The sequence below is a fragment of the Lineus longissimus genome, chromosome 7 (assembly GCF_910592395.1).
Source record: "Lineus longissimus chromosome 7, tnLinLong1.2, whole genome shotgun sequence".
Classification (NCBI taxonomy): domain Eukaryota; kingdom Metazoa; phylum Nemertea; class Pilidiophora; order Heteronemertea; family Lineidae; genus Lineus; species Lineus longissimus.
Genome location: NC_088314.1, coordinates 20,122,442 through 20,149,054, shown reverse-complemented (window position 1 = coordinate 20,149,054; position 26,613 = coordinate 20,122,442). Strand labels below are relative to the sequence as shown.

The window sequence follows — 26,613 nt, the reverse complement described above, 5'->3', positions numbered from 1 at the left end:
GTATTCCCCATACGTCATTCTAGATCTCAAAGCGAGGCTCCTGCAAAGTCGCACTCAAATCACCCGCGCATCACCAAACCATTTCCACTTCGATCAGACACGTTACGTCGCGCACTTGGGGATTCCGGGCTTTCCCAACATCATGGCTGAAACTGACAACACAGGGCTTCAAGCTCAGAAGAAAATCAAGCTAGATGACTCTAATGCAGTGGGTGATTGCGACAAATCTGCCCTGTCAACTTTCCAAGGGTTTCAGGTCACAAATGTTCTAAATGACAAGCCGAACGAAAAAGTGGTTTTTCTTCACGGTCGCTTCAAAGGCAGTGATGAAGATGCGGTGGTCATTTTGGAGAAGACCGCGTTCAACAAAGGCAGTCTTGGCGATGTTCTATCGGAGGACACCCGGCTGAACCAGACTCTGCATAACGATATATACTCAACGTATGAAGGATTCCCCAAGCCAGAGCTAAACGGTAATTCTAAATACTGACTTGATGGACTTTTTCAATTATCATACGGTAGGCCTACACGATTCATTTCTCCTCTCAACCTTCTTGTTCACTTCACATCTTTGCCTTTTCCTTGTCTTTAATGTAGCAATCAAGACCACAGTAATCTACCCAGCCACACAGAAACACATCGACAAATACAGCCAGCATGAGCCATACATGGTCAATGAGACCGCTGAGGATTACAGGACAATAACTCGACCTCATATTGAATCAAAAGCATTTAGCATTCAGGTAATTACGTTTTGTAGCCGAGGAGAAAGGTCTGGTTGCCTTAGGGTTCAGCCTGACTGAACCTAAGCAACAAGCGATGGGAAGTTAAAGAAAACAAAACTGAAGACAGATTTGATCTAATCCATGATAAAGATCACAAGAAGGTCAACACAGGATTTCACATCACTGCACGTAATATGGAATACAGTTGAACCTCGCAAGGTGGACACCTCTGTAGGAGGACACCCTATCTAATGAGGACACTGATTTTGTTCCACTTCCATGCAGTTTGACATCTGTTATAAAGATATCTCGAATTGACAGCATTTGTCAGTGCCGCAGGTTTCCTTAATGGAGAGGCTTCATCCTATGTCACTTACATCTAAATGGTACTTTTTTCATTGCAGTGGGTCTACAACATCTTAGAGAAGAAGACAGAATCGGACCGGATTGTGTTCGAGGACAACGACCCCAAGGATGGTTTCATCCTCCTGCCGGATATGAAGTGGGACCGGAAGCAGATACAGAGTCTCTACCTGGTGGCCATCGTTCATCACCATGGTGTGAAGTCGCTGCGGGATCTCTCTCCAGACCATCTCCCGATGCTCAAGAATATTCTCGTCAAATCACAGGTCAGTTTTTAAAGAGCATATTCATCACTTGAAGACGGCTAACTTGACCCCCAGCTCCTGCCCCTGGTCTCCCTTTAAGGGAAAACACATCTTTGTGCTTGACCAGTAGAACAAAGAAGTGACTCGAACTTCTCTTGAACGTACCACAACAAAGATTACCAATCACCTTTACTTTTCACCTGACATATCAACATGAATCAATTTTGCAGGAAAATGTTCAAGAGAAGTTTGGAGTTCCACCGAGCCAGCTGCGAATCTACGTGCACTACCAGCCATCGTACTATCATTTCCACGTCCACGTCACTCACATCAAATACGATGCCCCAGGACACGGCGTGGAGCGGGCTCATCTCTTGTCCGAGGTGATTCAGAATATTGAAGGCCAAGCGGATTATTATCAAACCAGAACTCTCTCATATGTCGTGAGGGAAGGCGATGACTTGCATAAGAAGTTCAAGGAGGCTGGAAAGTTGTGAATTTGGAGAGAGATAACCCTTTGCTTTTAGATTCCAAGCAATATGACCAGTTTTTCGCATTTACAAATTCTGATGATCATGATTAGACGAGTTGGCGCTGTATGTTCATCTTTGAAATACCAGAATAACATTGCACAGCAATCTTTTGATATACAGTACATGTAGAGCCTCCCTATTAAATACATCCCTGGGACTGACTAGTGCTGGTCATGGCAGGCAATTTCAGAACACATCAGAAGACCTGAGCCAACTTCGGACAATGCCACAAGCCACTGTGACACTTTGTTCCAGGTGAAACGCATATATTGTTGTTCACCGGTTGATGATCATTTTTGTCAACAGCTTATCATTACTTGGTAACATTTTCTATGCCGAATAAAGCCACGGTACCATTTTTTTACTTCTTGCACTTTTGTCTTTATTTGAAGAACCAAACCTCACCATTAGACCTTTCAGCATTCGTTTTAGATCCTGCATGTCTAGCGAACTCTGAAGGGATGTGTAGGACCTCCATCAAATTCACAGCAGGCTGCCTATGCCAGTAGCTCGGGTAATAGTCTGGGCCCAAAATATCTCGTCTGTTGGTAAAACCAGTAATCGCTGCCTTTGATATTGATCACAGGTTCCTGTTAGGAAAACAGGATGACCTTATAAAACAGTCAAGGAGTCGTCTGCCGTGAGACAAGGGAAACATACAAAACCTCACAGTCAAAAGTTAATAAATAGCTACTGATATAAAAACAAAATTTTATTTCCTAATAATTTTCAGATGCCCTCATGATTCATACTCGAACAAAAATTCATTCATGAGCAAATTACAATCTATCTGTAACAAATCAAACAGATCTTGACCTTAGATGAACTTCATCAGTCCTAAGACAATCTTTTAGCACAAATACATCAAGCACCATACTACAATGTTAATACTAGGCACCTAACATAAATTGAAATAACTTGAGCAAATACCTACATGTAGTACCAGTCGTCTGTGAACCATGAATAAGTACACAACCCCACAAAGAAATTTGATCAAAAAAACATATATACAGTGTACTAGAGATTGCATCATATCAGGCTAATTGAGGGGATAATTCATAGAAATATATCCAAAAGGAACCAACCAGTATAAATAGCAACACCATTGAGAATCTGTTCCCCAGCTTGCCAAGATTTAGCCAGGCCTTTCAACATACTGAGCAGCCAGCCCTGGATATGCCTGGGAAAAGGACAAACCAGCTCAATAAGATGGAAAGCCTGCCTCATTTTCGGCGAGATGGGGACTAATTCTCAAGGGTGAGATATGTCATTGTTTCATCGTCAGATGTACTTTTCCTCTCAATTCAGAAATCAACTCTGAGCCAAAGTAATTTCGTGCAAGTTCAAATTTCTAAGGCACAACCAATTTCAAGTTTCCTGGGAAATATAATGCTCTCGTATTCTGTAAGATGCGGAATTATTTCATCGAAAGCAAAACTTTTCCTGTTGACTTTCTGTCGGAAATGTACTTGTAGGCTTCATTCACCTGCAATGAGTAAAAGTGGACATGTTAAGATTAATCGTAATCGAGAATACACTTGTCTGTAGTGTAAGAGGTTTGTAAGAGACTATGGTAAGGTCAACTCTCTCAGACTCAGCACTCTCAGCATGCTATGTTCTGACTGTAGAAGAGTGGAAGATCTAATCACTGACTGACTTACCTGACTCATAGGAAATTCGTCTGAGATTTTCGGGCTGATGGCGCCATTGGCAGTGTGCTTCACAACCTGCTCTACGGACTCCCGGAACATGGCCGGATTACCGGCCATATGTAATCCCCAGTGAATCCCGATGGCGGTGAAATTCTGTGCCAGGAGGATGTGGCCGGGAACGCGAGGGATTTGATTTGAAGCAAACCCTGCCAAGATAATCCTTCCTCCAAAACCCATGCTGAAAATAATGAGGTACGAAATGATATTGAGGTTTCAAACCAAAACTAGTGTCCTTAATAGAGAGGGTGTCCTTATTAGAGAGGTGTCCGCAAAGAGAAGTCCCACTGTACTCAATGATCGTTGGTTCCCAGGAGACAGAGTTCTTATCGATATAATAATATAAGACACAAACAATAGACCACAGTGTAACTATCAGGCCTACATTTTGCGCACTGTCACTTAAAGAAAAACAGAGAAAAATTTTATACCTTTTGAAAGATTCTTTGAATATATCTCCTCCGACCATTTCCATGACGATATCCACCCCTTTGCCTTCCGTGAACTCCTGTACCTGCTTGCTGATAGTTTCTTCATTATAGTCAATGACGTGATGTGCCCCTCGGCTCTGGACCAGTGCGGCTTTCTCCTCCCCACCACAGCATCCAATTACCTACAAACAAAATACTGATTAGGAAGTCAATCCCTCTGACAAAAACATCATGAAACTGAACTGTTTTTCATAAATCTGTCACAGGAAGTTGTATCACAATGCATTTGGAATGTAAATATTGGCTTCATGACCTGATTGGGTCTTTGCTGATATATCCTCTGGAGAACAACTCCTACCAGTGCAGATTAAAGGCTAAAGAAGAGCTGACCTAACTAACAATTGAAGATCATTAGCAGAAGCAGCTTACCTTAGAAGCACCAAAAACATTAAGAGCCAGATCTATAGAGGCAAGACCAAGGGCACCTGCAGCCGCTGTCACTAACACCGTATCACTGGAAAATAACAATGAATGAATAATCATACCCCGGCAAAATCTCATCTTTTATCTGTGCTAGCGGACAATACGGTCACAAAGTTACCAGGAGGACCTCATGGACATGTTATTTTTTAGCTTCCCATCCAGACTCCATGCAAGCCACGTTGCAGAGTAGCTGTTCTAGAGCATCAATAACTACCAACTTGACGAAGACTGCTTATGAGGTTGCAATACATGCTTACCCTTTCTTTATGTTCGCTTTCATTTTCAATGCCATGTAGGCAGTTCCATAAGACACCACCAGGGCTGCGGCTGTCGCATAGCTCAGTGAATCCGGAATCTTCCAAACTAACTGGAAATATTATGTTAATGTAAAAATGATGTTGTTTTTACGAGAGATCTGATACTCATAGCCTAACTAATGACACAGATTGAAAAACATACTGTCAGATTCAGAAGACACCAAAATGGCATGCAAATTAAACCCTTCACAAACTTCAGTCACTTTGAGGAAATGTCCTGACACAAATGGTAAGGTTGAAAGAACCCAAGCTTTTTATCCATTTGGTACATGTATGTCTATACCCGGTAGTTGGCAGAAGATGTCCATAGAGATTAAAGGGAGAAACCTTACATTTTCTGGTAAGACACATTCCTCTGCGAAAGCTGCCCCCTTGTGGGCCATGGCTACAACACGGTCACCGGCTTGAATTGACCCAACCCCATCACCGACGTCAATCACTTCTCCTGCTAGTTCTGAACCTATAACAGAAAGATATTATTACGACCCTCGATATTCAATCATAACAAATGACTAAGACAACACTCTGGGAGAGCATGGGAGGAGGCCATCGCATTCCTGATCTGAAAAGAGGTCTTTCTTTGTGAATCAGGGAAGCTCATGTTAGTCAACTACCATCCTTACCTGCCAGAAACGGAAGCTTGGGTTTTGAGACATATCGGCCAGTAGCGAGGAGGATGTCAGCAAAGTTGATCCCTGCACTGTGGACCTGAAGACGCACCTGAAAGATAGGACAAAAACGGTTACAACCTTTTATAACCAACCAACTGGGATGCGGCAGAAAGTAAGTCATAAATGTACCTGACGCAAGTGTCAGCTTATGATCCAATTGTTGCCATGTTCCCCGTTATTTAGGAGATGCAAGTTCTCTTGTCTGATGTCGAAGAATGGGCCTCCCAAGCTCTACCAATGTTGTTCCTCCATTATGACCTGAAGTGAAGATCATCAATGCATTTTGGACCAGGCTTTCATACTCTTCAAATGATGGTATCCATGACGTACCTGTCCCTTCCTAAGAGGCTCTCTTGGCCGATCTTCGATGACCAGCGGCTTCCAGAGCTCCTTACACACAACCGCTTTATAGGTAGCAGTAGGTTCTGATGTTGCACTGGTCAAGTTCCTTTTCAAATCCATGGATGACAAAGATCCTCTGAGACAAGAAAACATTCCCCATTAAATAATTTTAAAAACTAATAGCTAGGCTTAGTTTTACGTCATAATGTTATAATACCCATTTAAAAGTGGCGATATCACGCACAATGTTCTCAAGACATGGCGATACAATATCGCACAACAACGTTAGTCGTTAGGACTAGAATAGTAGGTGAACGTAAGGTAGGCCTATACATTTCTCTATGTACATGATGTACATGATGTACATGATGTATATCGATTTTATCATTGGTGAACAGCAAAATCAAGTCAAAATTTTGCAGTTTCTTTTTTTGTGTTTACGACTGCATATAAACCTATTTCCTCCAATAATTGATCTCAAAATGACCTCTGGTGGACAGGAAAACCTCCCCACAGCTCCAAGTCGGCTCAAAGTTCCCGACATTTTATTTTGTGGACTTTGAATCGAGAGATTAGCAGAAGACTCCGATTTAATTTTGGTGATCTGCTAAACATCCAAATGCCATTGTTACGCTCCCTGACCTTTTCGCCCCCAGTTGTTTCGCTCCAAATCGAAGTCGTTTCGCTCCCTTGGACTTTTTGGTTAGGATTGAGAAAGTCACAGGGATTTGAGGCAATGTATATAGGCCTAGGTGTGGAATTTTTAATTTCTTGTAATTAGCACTTTTTGCCTCAAATCCCTGTGGAGAAAGTACCCCGGAAAAGTACAAGCGACAAAGTACTTTCAAGGGTTGTCAAATCTACAAAGAAGGAATCGTTTGGTCATCTGCTGTGTGATCTTTGGCAGGTCACTTGTCTTTCATTCTTCATCATTCGTCGTTCATCAAAAGTGTGATCCTGGGCAAGTCTATCTTCTCTTGCAGTCATATCATGAGTCAGATCTGGGAGTTATTTTGACGTCTAGACATCAGTCATGAGCATCCATCTTTTGAAAAAAACTTTGAAGAAATCGACTCAGTATATTTTCACACTGTGGTCCAAAAGGACAGTGATATGGGGTGAAGACTTGTTAAACCAGTCTTGTCTAATTGTTGATGGTTACTTCTACAGTCATGCTGAGGAAATCAAAGACACTATAGTTTTTCATGAATTACTTTATTTTCATAGAAATTTACAAGCCATATCAAACACTGACCAAAGATAGATCTATCCTTTGCAGAGCCATGTTTTCAGTATAGCACATATAGACTAACAACACATTTCAATGCTTCCACAATAAAATTAGAGTTGAAATCCAGGAATCGGCCAAACTAGTTGATTTTTCAACTAACACCCGATTTTCTGACTGCTTGATCCGTGCAATCGCCAACATACATACAGGCTGATTCCAGGCAAACCGCCATGTTTTGTCACCATGGTGACTTGACCTCGGTGGCTGATTGTGAAGGTGATGTGGGTGAAGGAATTGATAACGAAATGGAGGTATTGGTTGTCTCACCCAAACCACTCAGGTGGAGCGGTTTGGGTTCTCCGCAGAGTAATGTCATGGCATTAGCTCCCATCTGTCGTCCACCTTCATCCATCTCTTGCATTTGTGACCGATTCAACTGCATTATTTCTTACAAAATTCACAGAACACATAAGCACCATTGATGAAATAGATCAACAACAATCATAGTCTCCCATCCCTGGCCGCCTCCACACATAGTCTAATGTCCTTGCTCAGTAAACCGTTATATAACCCTATTAAACCAGGCCTCCAGTCACATTTGCCGCTGGGTCTCACTCCTAACTGGAAGGCACAGCCCTGACAAGCCTGAGAGGTATAGTGAGTGGAGTAAGGATACCTCATCCCCATAACAAGTTCCAACATGTCTAAGCCAAACACACTTCAATCACTTACAAGAAGAGTCAACAGACAAAACACCAATGTTATACTCAAAATACGATTTTCATCGCTTCTTTTTCGACCTTGATCGTTTCCGATTGTTGTTTGCTTTCTTAGACTTTTGAAGCTTCCCAATGTTAACCCCCTGTCGTCGTTTGATAATCAGTTGGTCCTCGACTAATTCAGCAAGATGTCCTTGTTCCGCTAGCATGGATAAGAACGTACAGATGAATTGATCATAGTTGTGCGTCCGTCGACAATCATCGATCTGGAAAAACAAACGTTCGAAAGTTAATACTTCTCTGTGTCGACGTTTACCAAGCTTTAAGTAGTTCAATCAACTTATCTTTGCACAATTATGTTTCAGACCCCCCCCCCCCCCATTTGATAACAGTGCTTATCAATATACTCCGCCTTCATACATATTTGTATCTTCTTTTAGTCGTAAATGTGATAAAATCTTGATTATCAGGATATAGTGATACAGGCAAGAGGCTAGAGACAGAGTCCCGTTCCAACGTTGGTGTCCAGACATTTTGTAAACAGATTTCCAATTGAATTTCTGGGTCATCTGGTCTTGGGGAAGCTATGGAACAAAACTTATTCAGTACCTAAACTTATTGGGTACCTAAAAGGGGGTGTCAGAGAAGGGGTGAAGCAATGGTGCTGAAAGTTTTAACATCTACCTTATATCTTTTTCGTTTCTCCACTTCATCTTGCAGTTTTGCTTCACTACTTTTAATCTCACTTTCAACGTTCTTCAGCAGATCTAACAAATCCTAGAATCAAGAACAAAGATGAGTGATAACATTGTCTTCAAGACATGAATGAGAAAGTGAACTTTTGATGAATCATAGTAGTTGCACAGTAAGTCGTGCCCCTTTTCAGTGCCCTTGGGAACATCAAAACAACAACAGCTGATGATATAAATGACATCACCCAACGTTATACAGGACAAGCTTACAGACACCCAATCAGATGGAATGCATCTTGTGAGACATGACTGCTTCTGATGATTTCATCTCGTTTGTTGGCTTTCTGTTGTCACCACAGAGGCAGAAAGGACACTTCCAGGGGAAGATTTAGAGCTGCTACACCAGTCCATGTTACACCAAGTAACCTTTAATGACATAGCCTACTATTCATCGATTTTCATCGGAGGAATTTCATCAAATATCTTTTATCTTGGCCATAGACATTATAATTTGCATTAACATTATCAATGGCCACCAGATAAGGAGTGTACTATCCTACTAACCTTTGGTGTAAATCCTTGGTGTTTTGAGAATGGCGATGGCTTCTCTTCCGGAGCAACAAATTCTTCATCGATCTCAACTTTGATATTTTCGGTCGGCTCCACCTTTAATTCGACCTCGTCCTTATGATTGCGCAACTCCTCAGGAATTGTGGGAATTTTAACTGGCGTGTCATCGGCACCTCTTAGAGCTTGACGTGCCTGTGCTTTAAAGTTTGGACTACTGTTCACAGAGGAACAAGGCGTCCCACCCTCTGATGCTGTGTCAGTCGTTTCACCACCGTCGGTGAATTGCACTTGTTTTTTCCCAAACTGAGTCCGTATTGATAGCGGTTTTGTGACGTCGGTCGACGCCACCGTTATCGGTATTGATAAACTCCCATCCTCTCGAACAGCAATTGATATTTTAACAGAATCATCATTGTGTAATTCATTCCGTTTGATACGAGCGATATCAATGTCTGCTAATACCGGCATCAAGTTTAACGACTCCCCAATTCCACCCATATCGACATTTGGATCAGGTACATCACCGGCCGTGTCAACCGTAATGACGTCCATATCATCGTCCTCCTGACTCCCGCGAATAGGACTCTTAGCATAGTCATGTACGTCCAAAAATGCCGGTAACTTTCCCATCCCCATCACAACACCCGAGTTTCTCCGTTCTAAGAGTCGTTGAGACACTCGCACAGCCAATGGTTCTGTCTGTCCATCCCCGTCCATTTCAGTTTTCAGTTTTTTCTCTTCATCAGGGATTGGCTCGGTAACTTTCACCATCTGAAAATTGAGATTTTGATAAAAGATTATGAATTTACAGCGTTATCACATTTCTTTATGAAGAGGAATTGCAGCCAGTTGTCAGAATTCAGTTAGAATTCCTTAGTAATTGATGCAACAGATAAATTCGGCGCCTTAGCACAACATAACGATCTGTGAACAACCATTTTTTTCCGAAAAAAGCTAGGTTCTTTAATGGTGACCCTAAGAGGGTGTTGTTTTAAACAAATTGGCCCGACGAGTTCAAAACAGTCAGGGTAAACACTGATATGCGAGCGTGAATGAATTAAGTGTAAGTTCTTATAGCGGTTTATTCTGTAATGACTGTGCAAGTACTGTCTCTGAGCACTTCATATTCATTCCAGATTAGAAGATGTAACAACATTGGTTAGGACCCTAACAAAAATATTAATTGTGACAACTGGAGTGTGATAGGAAAGTAAAACAGAAATAGAATTGTTGAAACATAAGTGAAAAGAAGACAGAAATCAATACCAATAACACAAAGTGAAAACCACTATCTATGTGTATGGATTCCAGAACTTAAGCATGAGAAGCCAACCCCCAAAAACATTCACCTGACCGAAGTCAATGTCTTCTAGATCCACACACAACAGTTAGATGTTCTACACTCAAAAAATACCAAGACCGATGCATGTGCTGGAAAACTGCTTTAGTGAACAGTGCCCAAATACCAACAATAGAATGTAAAGGTATATATGGTATATAAAGCAATTAAAAGAAATTTCCCTACCTAATGTGTAAAGTTGACAGGAATTAAAAAATAGTTGTCACACGTCATGCAGGATGTTATAGAAAGTGGAAGTGCCTACAGACACTTGCCAACGACAACAAGGTTTTAAAATCCACCAAGAGTTTAGCGAGAAGTATCTTCATAACAGGAGTAGGAATATATATAGCCGGAAAATGTGCTCTATTAGGGCTGGATACAGGGGAAGGGTATATGAATTCCCAGTGTGCCTTGTTGGCTGTCTAATACTTTCCGACACAGTGGTATCTTATAGTCAGAACTGACCTGAAATCCCAACTCAAAGCAGTTTTTATAAGTGTACTGATGCTTTTTAGTGTTGGGAATGGACTGAAATTGTATTTCAGTGCATCCAGAGACCAACATTTTCCTGGGGGTGGGCCCCGTATACATAGGAAATACTTTTAGGAATTTCTTTATCCACTTCTGCCCCTCCACCACTTCTTGGCGACAAAAATAATCAAGTATAAAGAATTTCCAAGAGACAAATGTGCTTCTGGTGGACACATTTCCTCTCAAAATCTAAACTATTCCTACTCCGGTCGTGCATGCACATACATAGAAAGATTTTATACCTTTTTATCCAGCAGCTGAGGAAAAAAATAACAACTTTGTTAAAGAGTTTGATTATGATACAAACACCAGTATGAAAAAATCCCTCAATTCTTTGAAATTGAATGTACTCAGTACTGACAACAATGTCCTGTGCACCAATTGAACCTCTTTATGAAGTGATTTAAGCATGCATTATGCTGTTACAGAATGCATTATGGTATGAAAATAATCAACTGGTGATGTCATAGTAAGATGACCCATATTCTCTTGGCTGCAAGCACCGATGATGACAACAGCATTGACAAAGGGTTTTGAAATTGTTCAATCAAGAACTGAAGTTCTAAAATGTACATTGTATTACAACACCATGCAATTATATGCTGATGGTGCATGCAAAGCATGAAACCACTACCATCCCCATTCAGTGTCAAGGTCATATTCACAGGTCAAGGTCAAATCTTTCAAGGTCAAATTCTCACCTGCTGAAGAGCTTCCAGTACAATCTGTCTGTTTGTTTTCAAGGTGGTTAGTTTGTGTTCGAGCTGTTGACGTCTGCAGGGGACTACCGCCATCAGGTTGAAGCGGATGTCATGATAAGGCTCCCTGTCAAGAACAGTAAAATGTGAGGTCAAGGACTCAAAAGCTAAGTGAATCATTACCGTAATAGATAGTAGCCACAACAATGAATTTCGATTGAATTACAATGACAAAGATGGTAAAAAAAGAGAGGTCCCTTACCCTCCTGTTGCCATTCCAAGTCGATCTGAAATGACTTGCCGAAACCGTTCCGTCCATTCCTCATTTTCACCCCAAGGTCCTGAAATATGTATCCATTCATATCAAATTAAAGTGAACACAGACCTGGTATGGTGGTAATGGGTGTATTCAGTCAGTTATCAGGCCTGGAGTGATTCGCATTGAAAAAACATGAAAAGTCAAATTTGGTCAACTAAAAAGATCATGGAACTGGTTAGACAGTAATGAAGACTGTTTCTCATTTTGGATTGAGTGAAAACTGCAGAACTTTTGTGAAACTTGAGACCAGAACTCACCATGGTCGATAGGATATGGCTTCAATCCATCCAGCTCAAACAGACGCCCATTGATCGGTACGTAACTCACAAAATGAAATGCCTCTGCTGTTTTCGTGGTTGATATCCCCTGTTGTTTCTCTTTCTCCGGGATAAATCTTTGCTCAGATCTGAAATATTAAGTTGAGAGTGTTGCATGGTTATTTCCTAATTCCCAATACAGACACTTATCAGGCCAGCTAGGCAATTGATGTCGATGTAATCAGAAGTCCTTCATTGGAAGTTTTCAAGAGGACATCCTGAAACCAGATTTCAAGTATAGAATCATACATTTTCATTTGCAATATCTCTTCCTACACAAAAGATAAGATGTACCCACCTGGCGTGGCTGTTGTGTGCCTTAGCCAGATCAGGCATATTTCCTATAGCATGGCCCTTTTCCTGAAAAAGATCAAAAAGTTTATTTGAAAGCGTGAAGAAGGGGCACAATGTCAAATAGATCCTCATGGTCTCGATGTGGAAAGAAGTTTTGGAAGGCAAGCCATTCATCCCTATCATTTTCAATCGAATGACAGAAATTCCAAATTTCAGAAATGGAAGACAAGTGTTGTAACACAAACCTCCGGTCCCATGTCCTTGCAGAAGTCTTTCAGTTTAGTGAGCGTGTCTCCGAGAGGTAGGGTATTACAGTTCAGCATGACACTGAGGAGAGCATGGGTCGCACAGGAATTTGGTATGACCTGGAATCAGATAGAGGGTTTTAAGTTATATCAGGTTTTTATACTGTGTCATGGCACATGTCCTCAAGGCAGCCACAAAGCAGTATTACCTGACTTACTAAACGAGCTTTACAGGGATTTTCCTGAAAAACATCATTATCATAAAATTTCTCTGCGAAACAACAATGATGTAATGAAAATTTAGCCAATTTTTTCAAAAAAAGTTTATTGTAAATTCGCCAACATGATATTTACCTGTTTTGCAAAGAACATATTGGTGACAATCTGATCGTCCATGACGAATGACTCCTGTTCCTGAATGATCTTCCTTCGAGCTCGTCTCTCCTCGATCCATTTGAACAGGAAGATAAAGCCGTACACAGGCCTAGACAATACAAATGTAGGGAAGATGATTAGACAAAAAATTGACATTAACCTTTACACCCCCAGTTTCTGGAATGGACTCTTCTAATATTGTCTAATGCACTAACTAGAAGAGTCTGTGATGGGAAATGGGGGTAAAAGGTAGGTTGATTTTATTCTTCAAGTTCTGTCAATACTGCCTATGAAATACTGTACATGTCAGCCAAAAATACTTTGCAGTATTACTTCCAATTTAATCACAACTTGCAATTTTTGCTCAACTGACAATTAGTGAAGATACTATTGTTGGAATCAGACTTGATTTGCACAGATGATACCAACACTGACAATATTATCAACTACTGTGCCCTTACTCTTGATATTAGTATTACATATAGATTCAAAGTAACTGATCACAGCTCAGGCTTGTACTAGTATGCCATTCATAGCAAGACAAGTAATCTTACCCTTCCAACGCTTTTTGGAGATCATAGATTTCCTCAACTTGCACGCCACGCACACCTGAGAAAAAAGATAACAAGTAGTATTGTCTTGTCGACAAAGCAGTGTAGATTAGCAAGAAAATTGTTTCAGAGCAATTCTTTGTTCCTTGTCCAGTTAGTTGAGGCATATCTATAAGGATAACAACTTAGCACTCGAACACTGCCAGTTTGTACTTTAACATCAGACAGCTGACCTTGCCTTGCACAACTTGTTATCTCATTATTGAATTTCTACCTCAGGTTAACCCCTTTTATAAACTAACTCATCCATCGACAAAAATCTGGTTGTCAAGGGGGACAAGAAGAGCTGGACTGAATGACACATAGAATTAATCCATGGTAGATATTGTGATTCAACGGTGTTGCAAAACTCACCAATGTCCTCAAGAAGGAGAGTGAACAGGCCTGAAAATAAAACGATGGCGAAACAATTGTCAAATGGCGACAATACCTGGACTCGTGTATCTATGGTCCAACCTTGGAGTAATTGTCAAGATAATTACTCCAAGGTCCAACACTACAGTAATCAGATGCTTGACACTTAAGAAGTTTATGTGAGACATCCCAAATTCGCCACAAAAGTCAATTTTATTAACACTCCGGGGTCTTCGTGACATGCTAGTGTGACTATAAGCCAGTGTGACCCTTTGTTCCAGGTGAAATGCACGACTGGTCAGCGCCCAAACAAACTTCTTCAAAAATGACGATTCTCAGTCATGATTTTTGATAAATAATTGACTTTAAGCCTATGTCATGGTCATCTAGTTGCCTGTGAACTTTCTGAACCAAAGAGGACACTTACAATGAACATAATCGCCGAAAAATAAATGGATTTATTTGAAAAATAGATTCCACAGTACATAATGTACACCAATGTACAGCAAGGATAGGAAAATCATGGGCGCAGACATCTTGGATTTGCAAAATTTTGAGGAAATCGCCTGATAAAACCAGAGGATACTGCACAAAAAGGCCAGGCTCGGTCGATGAAAACTAACTGTACTTTATACCTGGATCACTTTCCAGCTCCAGCCATCCTTTGTTCATAGTTTTATTGTCACCCGCTCTCAAAAACACTAAAACACTTCCGAAAACAAAGACAACGTCTTGGATGTTTACTTTGTCTCGGACATTTCCGTACAGCTTCGGTGAACTTCGGGTCACGGGAGCATAAATTATTGTTACTTATTAATGAATTACCAAAATAATCCAAGTATGAACTATTTTAATCAACTAAATTCATATTCATTTGAAAGCAAATATGGCTAGAGGTTCCTTACAAAAATAGTGTTTTTACAGTTACCACTGTCTTTAAAAATGAATAAGTTCAAAGTCCACTCAATTACATAAGGTTATGCTCCCTGGGCTAATTGCAATCAGCTCCCGATTGGTCAGAAATTCTCATTCGAGGCAAAGCTGTCTGCAAGCCCTCAAGCTGGTGTCCTCTGAAAAAGCCATGGAAACTCCAAATTTAAGCCGTCAACATCCGTATTTTCCCATCGATTTGGACCTTCCCCATTACGAGGAGAACACTAAAGATGTCCTTGAAATACTTGCCATCTTTGGGGTGGTGGTTGTGGTCACTATGACGGCTACGTGGTGGTATGTCAGTGGGATCAAACGTCCTAAGTTCTCATTTTTGGACAAGCTGAAGTTGTGTTGGTTTGTCTCCTGTGTTTTGATCCACATCGTCATTGAAGGGTATTTCAGCCTGAACCACCGAACCCTTGCTGGCAGTCAGACGTTCCTGGCTCAGTTGTGTAAGTGTCAAAGATCACCCCATCCTGATGAATTTATTGTTTTCCTAGTCAGATGCAAGGGGAGGAGCATGTAGATGAGTCCATATGATCATCAGAGGTACTCGTTTGGTTACGTCCCTTCGTTGGTGTAACAGAGTCCGGCGGAGTGGATCCAAGGCTTGAGGGTCTCAAGACGTCTGGTGGTGACACTTTCAGTTCATAGATTATTGGAGGCAGACACGCCACAACCATGTTACTCCACCTTCCGTGAGAGGCAAATAATAGACTTACATTGCTGTTTTTTATTCATTTTCAGGGAAAGAATATGGGAAAAGTGACAGTCGCTATATCAGGTAAGAAACGATACTATCAATTGACGAATTAAGAGTGCTCTCCTCAGTGAGAGATGCTGGAAGACATGGAAGAGTAGGCTGTCCGTGTGGGTTCCTTGAAAAGACATGTTTGGTGAAGGGGGACATGAGGTACAGAAGACCAGGCACAATCTTAAACTCATGATATTCAGATTAGAGCTCAAATGTGTGGGGTTATCAGATAAATGTCTTCAGCAAATAATTTACACTTTCATCTGTTTCAGTTCTGACAACTTCACAGTCTCCATGGAAACAATCACAGCATTCGTCGACGGCCCGCTGTGTCTTCTCACCGCACTCGCTTTCATCAAGAATCGCCCCGACCGCTATGTCTTCCAGCTAATTGTCTCCATGATGCAGCTCTATGGCGATGTCCTCTACTTCATGACCGAATGCAGGGACGATTTCCAACACGGCGAACTCTGGCACCCATTATATTTCTGGTTTTACTTTGTATTTATGAATATCTGGTGGATCATAGTGCCAATTTTGTGTATTATTCAGTCTTACAATAGAATGTGTTGTGCTCAGAACAAGACTGATGCCATGGTTACGAAGGTTAGCATTAGTAGCAAAAAGAGACATTAACTAATTGATTTTGGTAAGAAAAAACCTGATGCTCCTGCGAGATAATTTTTTTTTATCTAAATGTGCTCATACTGAACATTTGCCATCAAATTAAAGTCATCTTGTAGCGGTCGTTGGTTGTGACGCAAAGGATTGCAGTGATCAAAAGATAAGGATTGATGTTTTTTCCATTAAAAACATTGATATCCTTGATACATAGACCTTTTTCATCAGTGGACAACCCACTACAATATATCCAGCCAAATCTAAGTCAGTATGTTAGAGTCAATCTATAGATTGTGCCACCTCATTTAAATTCCATTTTATTTTGAATCTGTCATTGTGTTATGTAGAGGGTGTTCCAATCTACATGTCTGGTCTCATCAAATAATGGTATGGGACGGGGGGCAACTTGGTTGTTATTTTGATGAACATTTTGATCTCATGATTCTTGAAAGCATTTTGCTTTGTTCTGTTGTAGATAGTATTCTCTTGATATTGATCTACTATGATGATTGCTTTTATAATATTACTATTGTCAGAATGTCACTTTATAATAATATACGAAATTTATCACTAATTGGTCTTCTTTTCCTCAATTGGTGCCCAACTACAGTTGAATTGATAACCAGCTGGAATAGTTACTGCTTGGTGAATCGACCCCAAGAAAGTACAAAGTGGTGCCAAATATCTTTGTCACGGCATTGTTTAAAAGGTTGTGACTATGTCTTCAGATGTCATCTAAAGATGTACTGTGTCACAACTCTAAATAAGTTAACTGATGTGAAGACAGGTGGTGTGACGTCATCATATAGTTTGTGCAAGGTTCTGGAAAGGATTTGACAAGACAGTTTTCCATGGGGAGTTACTTCATGGGCTTAAGCTGGGTGGTTCTCGGACCCTTCTGAAATACAGGGTTATTCACCAAATTTCATCCCAAGATCCGTCGTTGGCTTTGACGAGATAAACACTGTTCCTAGTGATAGTGTCTCATCAAGGAAAGCTCAGCTGGATAAATCAACGTACGGACAATGACTAAATAAGTTACAAGTTTTTATTGACACAGATTATAAAGAGGTTTAGAAGCACCAATGACAGCGCCTCACTGACTTCAGACTCTTCACGTCCATTTCGCCTCTGCCGGACGACAGGATAAGGCTCGGGGGTTGAACGAAATTTTGTGTCGGAATTCTGGTCAGTTTATCAGTACCAGGTAGGCCGCGTCAGATTCAGTTACATGAAGTTGCCAATAGAGAGCCTCTCCCATCTCACAATACATCGAAAGTATATGTGCTCTGTACGAGGATTATATTCAGTAATCGCTGAAAAAAAACCCGACCCAGTCCCCTAACTGTACGTATCAACCCCATAACTCCTGCCTAAAGTCCTCATCTAAGCTTCATAATCAGGCGGAAGTGGTGTAGCCGTAATCATTCTGATTTCCGGTATGGAAAGGTCGCCGTCCTTTCCTTCAAAACCCTCTTCCAAAGTCCTGATTCTCTCTGCGTGGAGCATGGGCACAGAAAGCAGTGACGTCATGCCGTCACATTGACTTACTCCATTATCTCTTCCAATGCTATTGTCAATATCCTGCTCCACGACAATCGGCGAGTCGACAGTTTTTGTATCAGCATCGTCCACACGAACAGATCCTGTCACAACAACAGGTTGGTCGATATTAGGGACAGAAATATCGGGACTACTATTCACATTAGTTTTTGACGTCTGTCCTTGGACGTCGTTTTGTCCCATTGGTTGAGTTGCGACATTTCCCTGGCGCTGCACTACTGTATTATCATTCTGGTAAATTCTCCCAACCCACCGCGAGCGGTCCTCTACCTCCTGGTGACAAAAGTCTCCACCCGAAGTTTTGCGTGACACGGGAACAATCACTGGAGTTGTCCCTGTTGGTGAATCAGCCGACGCGTTGGTCTGATTCGTCGCCCCAGAGACAAGGCCCCTGTCGTTATCCGCCTGGGAGCCATAGGCCGTATTCTCCGGCGTTCGCGTAGGATTTGCTTCTCCTAACTCCTTTAGCATATAGACAGTCTCTTTCCCCCCTCTGTATGAAATGACCCCACCGTTCACATAACCCGTAGCCCGCGGGTTCGCTGTGTACGTCACGCAAATGAATAATCCTGGTTGTACTTATTGGGCGAGGACGGTTTAACTAACTCGCTGAGGTCACATCCTAAGACCCCGTCCGTCTCTTGCACAGGACTTCGTTCGGCAGTTTTATGCAGAACACGTTGCTTCTTCAGTAACTTCTCCATTTGCATCTCGCGGAGATAATCCGGGTAATTCCTGCAGTAATATTTACAAACCCCGTCCGATGGAGTCCGATATTTCGGATGTACCTTGAGCTCGCCGTGGGGCTCCCAAGAAGAAGGCACAGACTTGGTACGCGGGTGACTCAGACTCTTTGAATCGAGACTCGGAGTATAAAACCGATTCATGTTATCAAGTTTAGGTTTCTTTTGCGGCGCGTTTGAAGGACCGTGTGCCACGACGTAATGAAGTCGCCTGGCGGCGCGCGCGTCCTTCGGTAAACCACCAGCTCTCGTCCTCCCCACGTGAATACTCTGAAGAATTCGCTCCACCCGCTTCATGTCTCCGTCGGTGGATTTATCCGAGCTACAACCGGAGTCAACCGAAGCGGCGTCCAAAAGCTCCGACGGTTTCTGTCCCCTCACTGCCTGCTCGCTCTTCTCGTGTGTCACAATCTGTTCCCGCCGACGCGCGTACGATCGGACGGCCTCCATCTTGTCATACGGGGACTTCTCGTGATCCGAGTAACTTATCCCATTTGGTTCCTTTTTCTTCTGTTTCGTCGTCTGCTCGATCTTGGGGAAACTGTGATGATTTTCTGTGACAACCTGTGGAGTTTTAGCTGAAGGATCTAACACCATCTGTCTGGAAATACAAAAAGAGAAAACAATAATAAAAAGATATGCGCTCTGGCGTGAAAAACGCAATTCAATATTCGTGGTGCGGATATCAAGGGGTCTCGATATCCTCACAATCACAAGGAACCTGAAAACGATAAAATTTTTGAAATTATCATGTCACTTCTTCGCTCCTGGCCGGGCAATCCCATATATATTTCCCATATATGCGCCACATGACTGTCACACTTTAGTTAGTCCAGCTTCCAAATGTTATGCACCACTGTTTTGCTCCTGGCCGGATGCCTTTGATTGGCCTCGCGCGCCGCCCCCTCTCCACCCCATCCCCATCCCCATCCCCAGTGAAAGTATAATTAGGATGCCAAGTGCAGACATGATTGCGCTGCGTTTGACACCAAAACAATAAAGTTCAAAAGCGGCATGATCGGTAGATTTATGAAGTTATCAATTTATGGTAAGAACTGTATTGCCCTCCCTGGATGTACGGCGGGCTTGTCCAACATCATTTTTCCAATAAACAATATAATGAAATTATGCGAAACATTTAATTTCCGGTAAAACTAGTTAATTATTCAGGCTGTTTTGATTGATAATATCCTTGATTGCGAAAGCTACCTATAGAAGGCATATGAAAATCCCGTTAGGGTTAGTCCAGTCAGTCAATCACAAATATAGTCCAGTCAATCTCCACAAGCTAACCGGGCTAGAAACCATGACAACCTATACATACGGCGGCAAAGTGAGGCGTCAGATTTTTAGACTCACGAGGCAGTCCGTTCGTTATCGTAAACCTAGTCTCCATGTTAGGGGAGGATCGGGCGAGGCGATCCACTGCGTCGGAGTGCACAGATACCATTGCACGCTTCCAATATTACTCCCAGCCCTCATTTTGTTAACACCCCGCGGCCTCGTCCCTCATCCTATGATTAGGATGACGAAATGGACTTCCCCGGGAGTTAATTTTGCCCAGATGAACAGCATCAGTTTATCAGAATATCCAACGTTCCTCTCAAACTTTAAACAGTGTCTCCACCTATTGTAAGATGTGCAGACGGAAGATATTCCTGAATTCGCTGAAAGTAAATGTAGGAATATACCGGTGTGACCGAGCGTGCGTTCATCTGTATGTGTTATTTCATTAGCCGCAGCCACAACACAAATCCGACCAGATGAAGATGAACTGCTTAAATGTATCAATATCGATACCTGATGAGGCAAGAAGAAGCTCTTCATGTTACCACATCCTGAGCCAGCATCACCACCTGACATTTAAATGTATGTTACCATCAACGCAACGCCCATATAGCCTGATGGTAGAACCTTTATCCTTTGGAAGCGCGCCAGGTTTGGTGAGCCAATCTACTGGTTGCTACACTCCGGACGCAGTGGACTGACCTCGTCCTGTAGCCCGGTAGACGAGAAAAAATGACGAAAATAGGGCCGTTTAGACGACAGGCGAAAAGACCGCATTCGGATCGAATCTGGATGAATCCGGATTAAAACCACCCAAGGCGATGGTACCTTTTTAGTCCGGATGCAACCACATTGATCCGGATCTTTTTGCGTTTACACGACGAAAAATTAATCCGGATTCGGGACGCATCCGGATTTTTTCGCGTCGTCTAAACGGCCCTATTGACTGCATAGGAGGGGTCTAGGCCTACTGGTTGCATGCTTATGTTATTTCTTCCCCGTTCGTCGCCCTCAAACTCCTGTTCCTACCCAAAACAAAATGGGAAAATGTCCTCAAAAGCGTTATCCAGCCAATTAATGTTTTTTTAGAAAGCCTTCAGTGATCCAATAACATGTAAATCCGAACGCTTGACATCGACAAAGCCGAAAACTTAATAATCCTTTCACCCTGAACATGTAGAAGCTACGACCCCTACCTCGAGAAGAGGCCGGCTCCGCACTGCCTCCAGAGTGTAACTGAAATGAAGCAACTACCGGAAGATTCCTGTGTATACAGCCTTCAGACACCTTCAGACAACTTGCATAATGGTAAAGTTCTATCCTCCGACAACGCACCAGTCTTTCAGCAAATTTAGTGGTTGCATGCTTTCGATGTTATTCCTTGTCCAATTTTGCGCTCAAGTTCACCGTGTATATATCTCCGCCAGAACTACATATGATAATGGGAGAAATTTCCACTCGATTCAGTCTTAATTGGAACGCGGATATTGACGGCTGACTAGTCATAACATTTGATATAAGTCGAGCGAGGGGCCATCTCCAGAATATCCATGGCAATTCACCAGTTTCCTTATAAGCAGAAATGATGTGGGACTTCCTGTCAGGTGACAAGTATGGACCAATCAAAACCTCCATACTCATCCACGGCCGCAACGTCAGTGACAAAACTTGTGTCTCGACGTCACTTGATTTGCTTATGATGACAATAAGAAGTTAATAGCTATCGCATCCAATTAGTTATTGATGACACATAATGTGTGTAGTGATCTCCTTCTGTGGCAATGAAGCAATTATATATGTGGTGGTCAACATACACTCATCAATTGACTATAGTGTGAATCGATGGCGAAAGTCTCTCCCTTTGCCATTGACGAGGCGTCCTCTTACGGCCAAAAAGCAACAAGCCATTAAAGGGACATTGGGCATGAGATAAATGTTGGTTTTTTCTTACAAAAATGGCCATCTCCAAAAACTATAATAGAAAATTCATTGACATCCAGTAAATATGCAGCAGAACGACCTGTTTGGAAATTACACGCCATGTACACAACTGCCTCGCATTCGTGAAAATCATTATTGTTATGCATCAGCACTAGTGTGATATTGCAAGTGGCGGCGCATGGTGACAAGCAGAGATATTATCCACCTGTAGCCAGGTAATCCCACGCCCAATTTGTCCCTTAGCTTTAAAGATGAACATTTAAGCCGAACCACCTAGATTATATAATTTACTCACTTATTTACACGATTTTGTGGCGTCTGTCCGTTCCCTTTTCCAGGTAGAGGGCCTCGTTTCCTCTCCTCAGCCAGCCTTTGGAGATATTTAGCATTGAGATCCTGCCTGTCAACAATGGCCGCCATCAAGTCTCGGAAAGGTACGTTGTCGTCTGCTCGAGCTTTGGAACGCACCGGGTACATGGTACCTCGCTGCATCTTTGGAGGACTGAAATGATAAAAAAGTACGTGCTGATAATCGGGGAGGCTGAAAATGAAAGCGGCAGAGCTTGGTGTACAGAGGTACCAGCAGCTGGAATACAAACTATATATGAATAGTAAGTCTCAATATTCACAGGGATTTCCGTCAACAATTCTCAAAGGAATCGATTTCCAAAACTGAATGACCAGAACTGACCTTATCGGTGACCAAGACATATGAATAATGGTGAAAACTATACATGTATACATACATGAATGAATAAAAAAAGTGAATGAAGAGAAAAAAATGTTGTGGATACACGGGGAGTCGAACTCGTGACCACCAGAACGAAAGCCCAGCATTCTAACCGTTGAACCACAGAGGTTGTTACGTCAGGGTGGAGATTTTCTTCGCGTCTAATAGCCAGGCTATGGCGATATGAACCTTGTGTGAAATAGAGCGACATTTTTATTTCACACAAGCTTCAGATCGCCATGATGTTGAATTCGTTGAGATTTTTTTGTGTGGTCGCCACGGTACTTGGTGATATCGGCTCCGGGTTTCGCCGGCTCAATGGCGTAAAGACCGATTCTCTCGGCCCTTCTTCCCTACCTGATGTAGGCCATGATCCGCTCCACAATGTCTAGCTTTTCTCCAAGTGACTTCATGGCCATGTCATTCGCCGTCATATCCAAGGGCGGGTCAAATGCAGATGATACAAATGAAGACCATAAACGTAGGCCAAACACAGACCAAACGTAGAAGACCAAACGTAGGCCAAACGTAGATAAATCCAAGCGCCCAAAACGGAGATAAAAAACCGAGTCAGTATCAACAGTGTTCTGTTCTCAAACTCGAATTGAAAGTTTATCAAATCGAAAGTAAATTGTCACAATCTTCATAAAGCATTGATTTATGACCAAGTCCTGATAGTGACTGACATGAGACAATAAAAGGAAGAATCTTGAAGAGTAGTAAACAGTATAAAAGTTTTAGATGTATGAGGTATTCACCCCACGCGTCGTTAGCAAATGAAATGGTGGGTAAATGTCTTGTCTGATATCGCAGGCCTAAGGGATTAGTCAGGACACATATCCACACCAATACAATCCTCGCGGGGATCTAAATATTCCCATTAAATGCAATTTCTTGTGTAATCAAGCTATTGTTGACAATGCATTGTACCTAAAGCATATTACTTCAAATATTTTTGATTGTACTTACATACTGATCTTCTTTTGAAAATACCAACAAGAGACACCATTGACCCTCGAGAGAGACCTCACTGGAGTAACAAAGTTGAGAAGGGCAGAAGACAAGGCTTACCCCATTTCAATACCAACCGATGTTCGAGTCAGTGTTCATCAGTGTTCCTATGCATAGACAGTGTTCGGCTGATACGCTGTTCCATAGTTCCTGCGAGCGATGCGTTCATGACTAAAGAGGCACCTGTTCAGACCAAAACAACTCACGTTCCTTGGTAAAAATCGCTTTGCGGGAGGTGACTGAGAGATACATCCACTTCAGGCAGAAGATACTGGAGGAAAGCAGACGTATTTTCTTGGTTGTCAGTGGCAACCAAGGTAGCTTTAAATCTGACCTGGCCTACCTAAGCCACAAGAAAATACACAGATACGAACGGAGCAGGCCTTTAACGGTTTTCAGCGTAATCTGAGAAAATCAACATCAAAAAGTGCTAATTCCAAATGCAAATCGAACGTTCAATTGAAATCCTTCGCGGGGGCATATTTTATTGAATTTACTGTAGACCTGACCCAAGTCAACTTCATATACGTTTTCAAAACATGAGATCCAGATATTTTAGGCAAACATATTGGTGTTTGCTTGATGCCTCACGTGGGTGTTGGTAAATATCATCTTATGACTTTTGGCACGGGAGACTAACATTTCAAAGAATAAAGGCCTTCGGATAACGCGTATTTTTGTAAGGCTTTATCTCACTGCAGAGACTGCTCCGAGCAAACACCCTTTTTACTGTCTTAAAGCTGAACTGACCAAAATAAAACAATTTTACCTACCTATCATGCCAAAATACGACATCCTCGATGGTAGACATTATCCACAAATAAAAAAGTGCTTAAAATTAGTTTGCAGTTATGCTTATTTATAGAGAGTGAGCTTGCGGTTAACCCCACAAACCAGCTATGGTATGGCTAGTTTGACAAAATTGAAAGGAAATAGCCTAATCGCCTTAAGCAACCCACAAATCGATCACCAACTCGAAGTCAAAACTATTTTCTATAATTATTACGCGTTTGGCGTCAACATGTATTTCTCTGCCATGCTGATATTCCCTCAAAACACTCCTTGGTCAATATGGCTAAGAAAATATTTATAAGAATCTTATATTGTCACCCGCTTGATCAAACAAAGAGATAAGCCAAATTTGCCCGCGTCGAGTAAAGCAAGATTCCTTGAGATTAAAGGTCAAAAGTAAATTGTTTTTCACTCAGATAGAATGAATGATTCAAACTGGCAACAATACCCTGATTTTTTGTGGTAATGTTGCGCAAAGATCCTTTTTAGATCTCGGTGGATGCGGCGGAGGAGAGGAGATCCTCGAGGCTGCCCCTAATGTAGCCATGTTAGTATCACCATGGGAGAGGGACGAGGGCAATCCGATGTGCCCGATTGTGCCCTCCGTGCGGCGATGATGGAATTACGTGTACGCCTTTATTTCTTTTTAAAAAGAATAGCATGGCCAAATACCATCATCACTATTAGACCGCAATTAATAACAAATTAGATAGACGATAGACGTGGTGATAAGCGGGAAACGTGATTACGAGTAAAGGCAGAATGCCAGAATGAAAAATCAAGGCAATTGAATTTCATCAAGTGCAGTATCGATTATATGGGTTAAGAATACAAAATTCTTTTCCACTATGAAATCAGATAAACATTGCATGGTGAATATAATAGTATGGAAAGGTTTTTGCACTTATCATGGTTGAATCAAGAATTCAATGGGTGTGGGCAGATGACCTGACTATAAGGCCTGCTGTCAAGAATAAAAGAAGGCCGCTATTTCTTGCGGATTTTGAACATTATATTAGTTTCGGTAGGATTACGGTACCAACGGGAAGATTTTAAAAAACCACTTGTGACTATCACGGCTGTAGGCCTACTGATCCACCAATGCCCTTATATTGAAATATTGAGTTCTACTCGGTCACTGCTTTGTGGTCAGTACACCGACTATACAAAACCATTCCTTTTCTTTACTTTTAAGATCGCAAAAGAATCAATTACGCCCAAAAATGAACCTTATTCTTCATCATTTGAAAGAAGAAGAAACCCAAACGAAGTATCCATCTAATGACGTCATCAATCGTAGTGACGTCACGGCCCCGCCGTGACAACGTGATAGCAACGGCATTCTGAGTTTACAATCGAGTCACCCCAGACTTATCTATCTCTTCGCGTACTAGTATCTTGCAATTCGGTGAGTTATGAGCCGCTAAAACCCACTAAACCTATGCCAGATGAGAAATCAATCGTCATCCCATATCACACTGTAAAAACGTACTGAGCGGTCCGTCCAAGACCCGTTGATGAAACATCCCTCGCTCAAGGGGTAGATCATCCAGACCCATAACGTGAAAATATGCCTGTTGTCTCCAGCAACCGGTGAGAGTTTCACAGTATCGTATGTTACTGTAAACTCGGCCCTCAGAACGGATCAGGTGTGGGATGTCGGGTTGTGGTCTAAGGAGTTATACCATTCAGACCTCAGAGTACTCAAGTAGATGCAGCTAACTTGTAATTGGAATTTCTACTTCAATATCATGAAGAAAGAGTTCGTGTGGACTGGAACGTACAGGAGATGTCTTAGGCGAGCTGCTGTACAGTTGCAAACGCTGTCATGGTGTTTGAGAGCCAAATCAACTGATAATCACGCAAAAGAAGAAATAACCTAACTTACCTACCTTAAAGCCCAACCAGCTGAATCCCGTTGTATCGTATCATCTGTAAAGTTTCCAGGCACGCTCTACTTTCCCCCTCTGACGTATGGAAGACATTTTGGTCTCCGCCGTCTCGTCTCTTCATCTGGCTGCTAATTAGGTTGCGCAAGTTTCACCAGCAGCGTGGAACTGAACTGACTTGCATGAGTGTACTACGGGTTCTTTTAACCCATTTAAGACCCAGTACACCTGA

At 42.0% G+C, this 26,613-nt stretch overlaps 5 protein-coding genes across 9 annotated transcripts; 2 read left to right on the top strand and 3 right to left on the bottom strand.

The window, feature by feature from the left end:
- Window positions 1-96: 96 nt before the first annotated feature.
- LOC135491240 (m7GpppX diphosphatase-like) lies at window positions 97-2,207 on the top strand. Its single transcript, XM_064776975.1, has 4 exons — window positions 97-473; window positions 598-743; window positions 1,130-1,354; window positions 1,564-2,207. The coding sequence occupies exons 1-4, from the start codon at window positions 143-145 to the stop codon at window positions 1,828-1,830; spliced, it is 969 nt and encodes a 322-aa protein (XP_064633045.1). The 5' UTR covers window positions 97-142; the 3' UTR covers window positions 1,831-2,207.
- Window positions 2,208-2,563: 356 nt separating this feature from the next.
- On the bottom strand, window positions 2,564-6,426 carry LOC135491152 (quinone oxidoreductase-like protein 2 homolog). Of its 2 annotated transcripts, none has more exons than XM_064776839.1 (9): window positions 6,275-6,426; window positions 5,808-5,955; window positions 5,430-5,526; window positions 5,139-5,266; window positions 4,747-4,856; window positions 4,436-4,520; window positions 4,007-4,188; window positions 3,528-3,756; window positions 2,564-3,352 (listed from the first exon to the last, which is right to left on the bottom strand). In XM_064776839.1, exons 1-9 carry the CDS (start codon window positions 6,361-6,363, stop codon window positions 3,284-3,286), a joined length of 1,137 nt encoding a protein of 378 aa, XP_064632909.1. In that variant the 5' UTR covers window positions 6,364-6,426; the 3' UTR covers window positions 2,564-3,283. The 2 variants fall into 2 exon arrangements, with proteins under 2 accessions (XP_064632909.1, XP_064632910.1); XM_064776840.1 differs by having other exon boundaries at window positions 6,307-6,418.
- Window positions 6,427-7,030: 604 nt separating this feature from the next.
- Window positions 7,031-14,874, bottom strand: LOC135491462 (ubiquitin carboxyl-terminal hydrolase BAP1-like). 2 transcript variants are annotated; one of them, XM_064777357.1, is made up of 13 exons: window positions 14,753-14,874; window positions 14,118-14,147; window positions 13,707-13,761; window positions 13,132-13,261; window positions 12,778-12,897; window positions 12,537-12,598; window positions 12,179-12,327; window positions 11,865-11,943; window positions 11,606-11,729; window positions 11,147-11,161; window positions 9,026-9,802; window positions 8,454-8,546; window positions 7,031-8,035 (listed from the first exon to the last, which is right to left on the bottom strand). In XM_064777357.1, exons 1-13 carry the CDS (start codon window positions 14,787-14,789, stop codon window positions 7,832-7,834), a joined length of 1,875 nt encoding a protein of 624 aa, XP_064633427.1. In that variant the 5' UTR covers window positions 14,790-14,874; the 3' UTR covers window positions 7,031-7,831. The 2 variants fall into 2 exon arrangements, with proteins under 2 accessions (XP_064633427.1, XP_064633428.1); XM_064777358.1 differs by lacking the exon at window positions 11,147-11,161.
- A 290-nt stretch (window positions 14,875-15,164) lies between these two features.
- Window positions 15,165-16,999, top strand: LOC135491357 (3-beta-hydroxysteroid-Delta(8),Delta(7)-isomerase-like). The gene is made up of 3 exons (XM_064777165.1): window positions 15,165-15,502; window positions 15,798-15,834; window positions 16,077-16,999. Exons 1-3 carry the CDS (start codon window positions 15,199-15,201, stop codon window positions 16,438-16,440), a joined length of 705 nt encoding a protein of 234 aa, XP_064633235.1. The 5' UTR covers window positions 15,165-15,198; the 3' UTR covers window positions 16,441-16,999.
- Window positions 17,000-17,455: 456 nt separating this feature from the next.
- On the bottom strand, window positions 17,456-26,495 carry LOC135491109 (uncharacterized). 3 transcript variants are annotated; one of them, XM_064776771.1, is made up of 3 exons: window positions 26,381-26,495; window positions 22,255-22,461; window positions 17,456-19,332 (listed from the first exon to the last, which is right to left on the bottom strand). In XM_064776771.1, exons 2-3 carry the CDS (start codon window positions 22,449-22,451, stop codon window positions 18,540-18,542), a joined length of 990 nt encoding a protein of 329 aa, XP_064632841.1. In that variant the 5' UTR covers window positions 22,452-22,461; window positions 26,381-26,495; the 3' UTR covers window positions 17,456-18,539. The 3 variants fall into 3 exon arrangements, with proteins under 3 accessions (XP_064632841.1, XP_064632840.1, XP_064632839.1); XM_064776770.1 differs by lacking the exon at window positions 26,381-26,495 and adding an exon at window positions 23,761-23,997; XM_064776769.1 differs by lacking the exon at window positions 26,381-26,495 and adding an exon at window positions 23,047-23,543.
- Between the last annotated feature and the right edge of the window lie 118 nt (window positions 26,496-26,613).

Excerpts from the sequence above, each read along its gene's own strand:
- LOC135491109 (XM_064776769.1), bottom strand. The coding sequence starts at position 23,123 with ATGACGGCGAATGACATGGCCATGAAGTCACTTGGAGAAAAGCTAGAC. Across the intron at positions 22,462-23,046 it reads CGGATCATGGCCTACATCAG|TCCTCCAAAGATGCAGCGAG; the intron begins GTAGGGAAGAAG and ends TTATCATTTCAG. Across the intron at positions 19,333-22,254 it reads CCACAAAATCGTGTAAATAA|ACAGATGGTGTTAGATCCTT; the intron begins GTGAGTAAATTA and ends TTGTATTTCCAG.
- LOC135491357 (XM_064777165.1), top strand. The coding sequence starts at position 15,199 with ATGGAAACTCCAAATTTAAGCCGTCAACATCCGTATTTTCCCATCGAT. Across the intron at positions 15,503-15,797 it reads GACGTTCCTGGCTCAGTTGT|GGAAAGAATATGGGAAAAGT; the intron begins GTAAGTGTCAAA and ends ATTCATTTTCAG. Across the intron at positions 15,835-16,076 it reads AGTGACAGTCGCTATATCAG|TTCTGACAACTTCACAGTCT; the intron begins GTAAGAAACGAT and ends CATCTGTTTCAG.
- LOC135491152 (XM_064776839.1), bottom strand. The coding sequence starts at position 6,363 with ATGTCGGGAACTTTGAGCCGACTTGGAGCTGTGGGGAGGTTTTCCTGT. Across the intron at positions 5,956-6,274 it reads TCAATTATTGGAGGAAATAG|AGGATCTTTGTCATCCATGG; the intron begins GTTTATATGCAG and ends TTCTTGTCTCAG. Across the intron at positions 3,353-3,527 it reads ACGAATTTCCTATGAGTCAG|GTGAATGAAGCCTACAAGTA; the intron begins GTAAGTCAGTCA and ends TACTCATTGCAG.
- LOC135491240 (XM_064776975.1), top strand. The coding sequence starts at position 143 with ATGGCTGAAACTGACAACACAGGGCTTCAAGCTCAGAAGAAAATCAAG. Across the intron at positions 474-597 it reads CCCCAAGCCAGAGCTAAACG|CAATCAAGACCACAGTAATC; the intron begins GTAATTCTAAAT and ends TCTTTAATGTAG. Across the intron at positions 744-1,129 it reads CAAAAGCATTTAGCATTCAG|TGGGTCTACAACATCTTAGA; the intron begins GTAATTACGTTT and ends TTTTCATTGCAG.
- LOC135491462 (XM_064777357.1), bottom strand. The coding sequence starts at position 14,789 with ATGAACAAAGGATGGCTGGAGCTGGAAAGTGATCCAG. Across the intron at positions 11,944-12,178 it reads GCCATATCCTATCGACCATG|GACCTTGGGGTGAAAATGAG; the intron begins GTGAGTTCTGGT and ends TACATATTTCAG. Across the intron at positions 8,036-8,453 it reads AGAAACGAAAAAGATATAAG|ATCGATGATTGTCGACGGAC; the intron begins GTAGATGTTAAA and ends TTGTTTTTCCAG.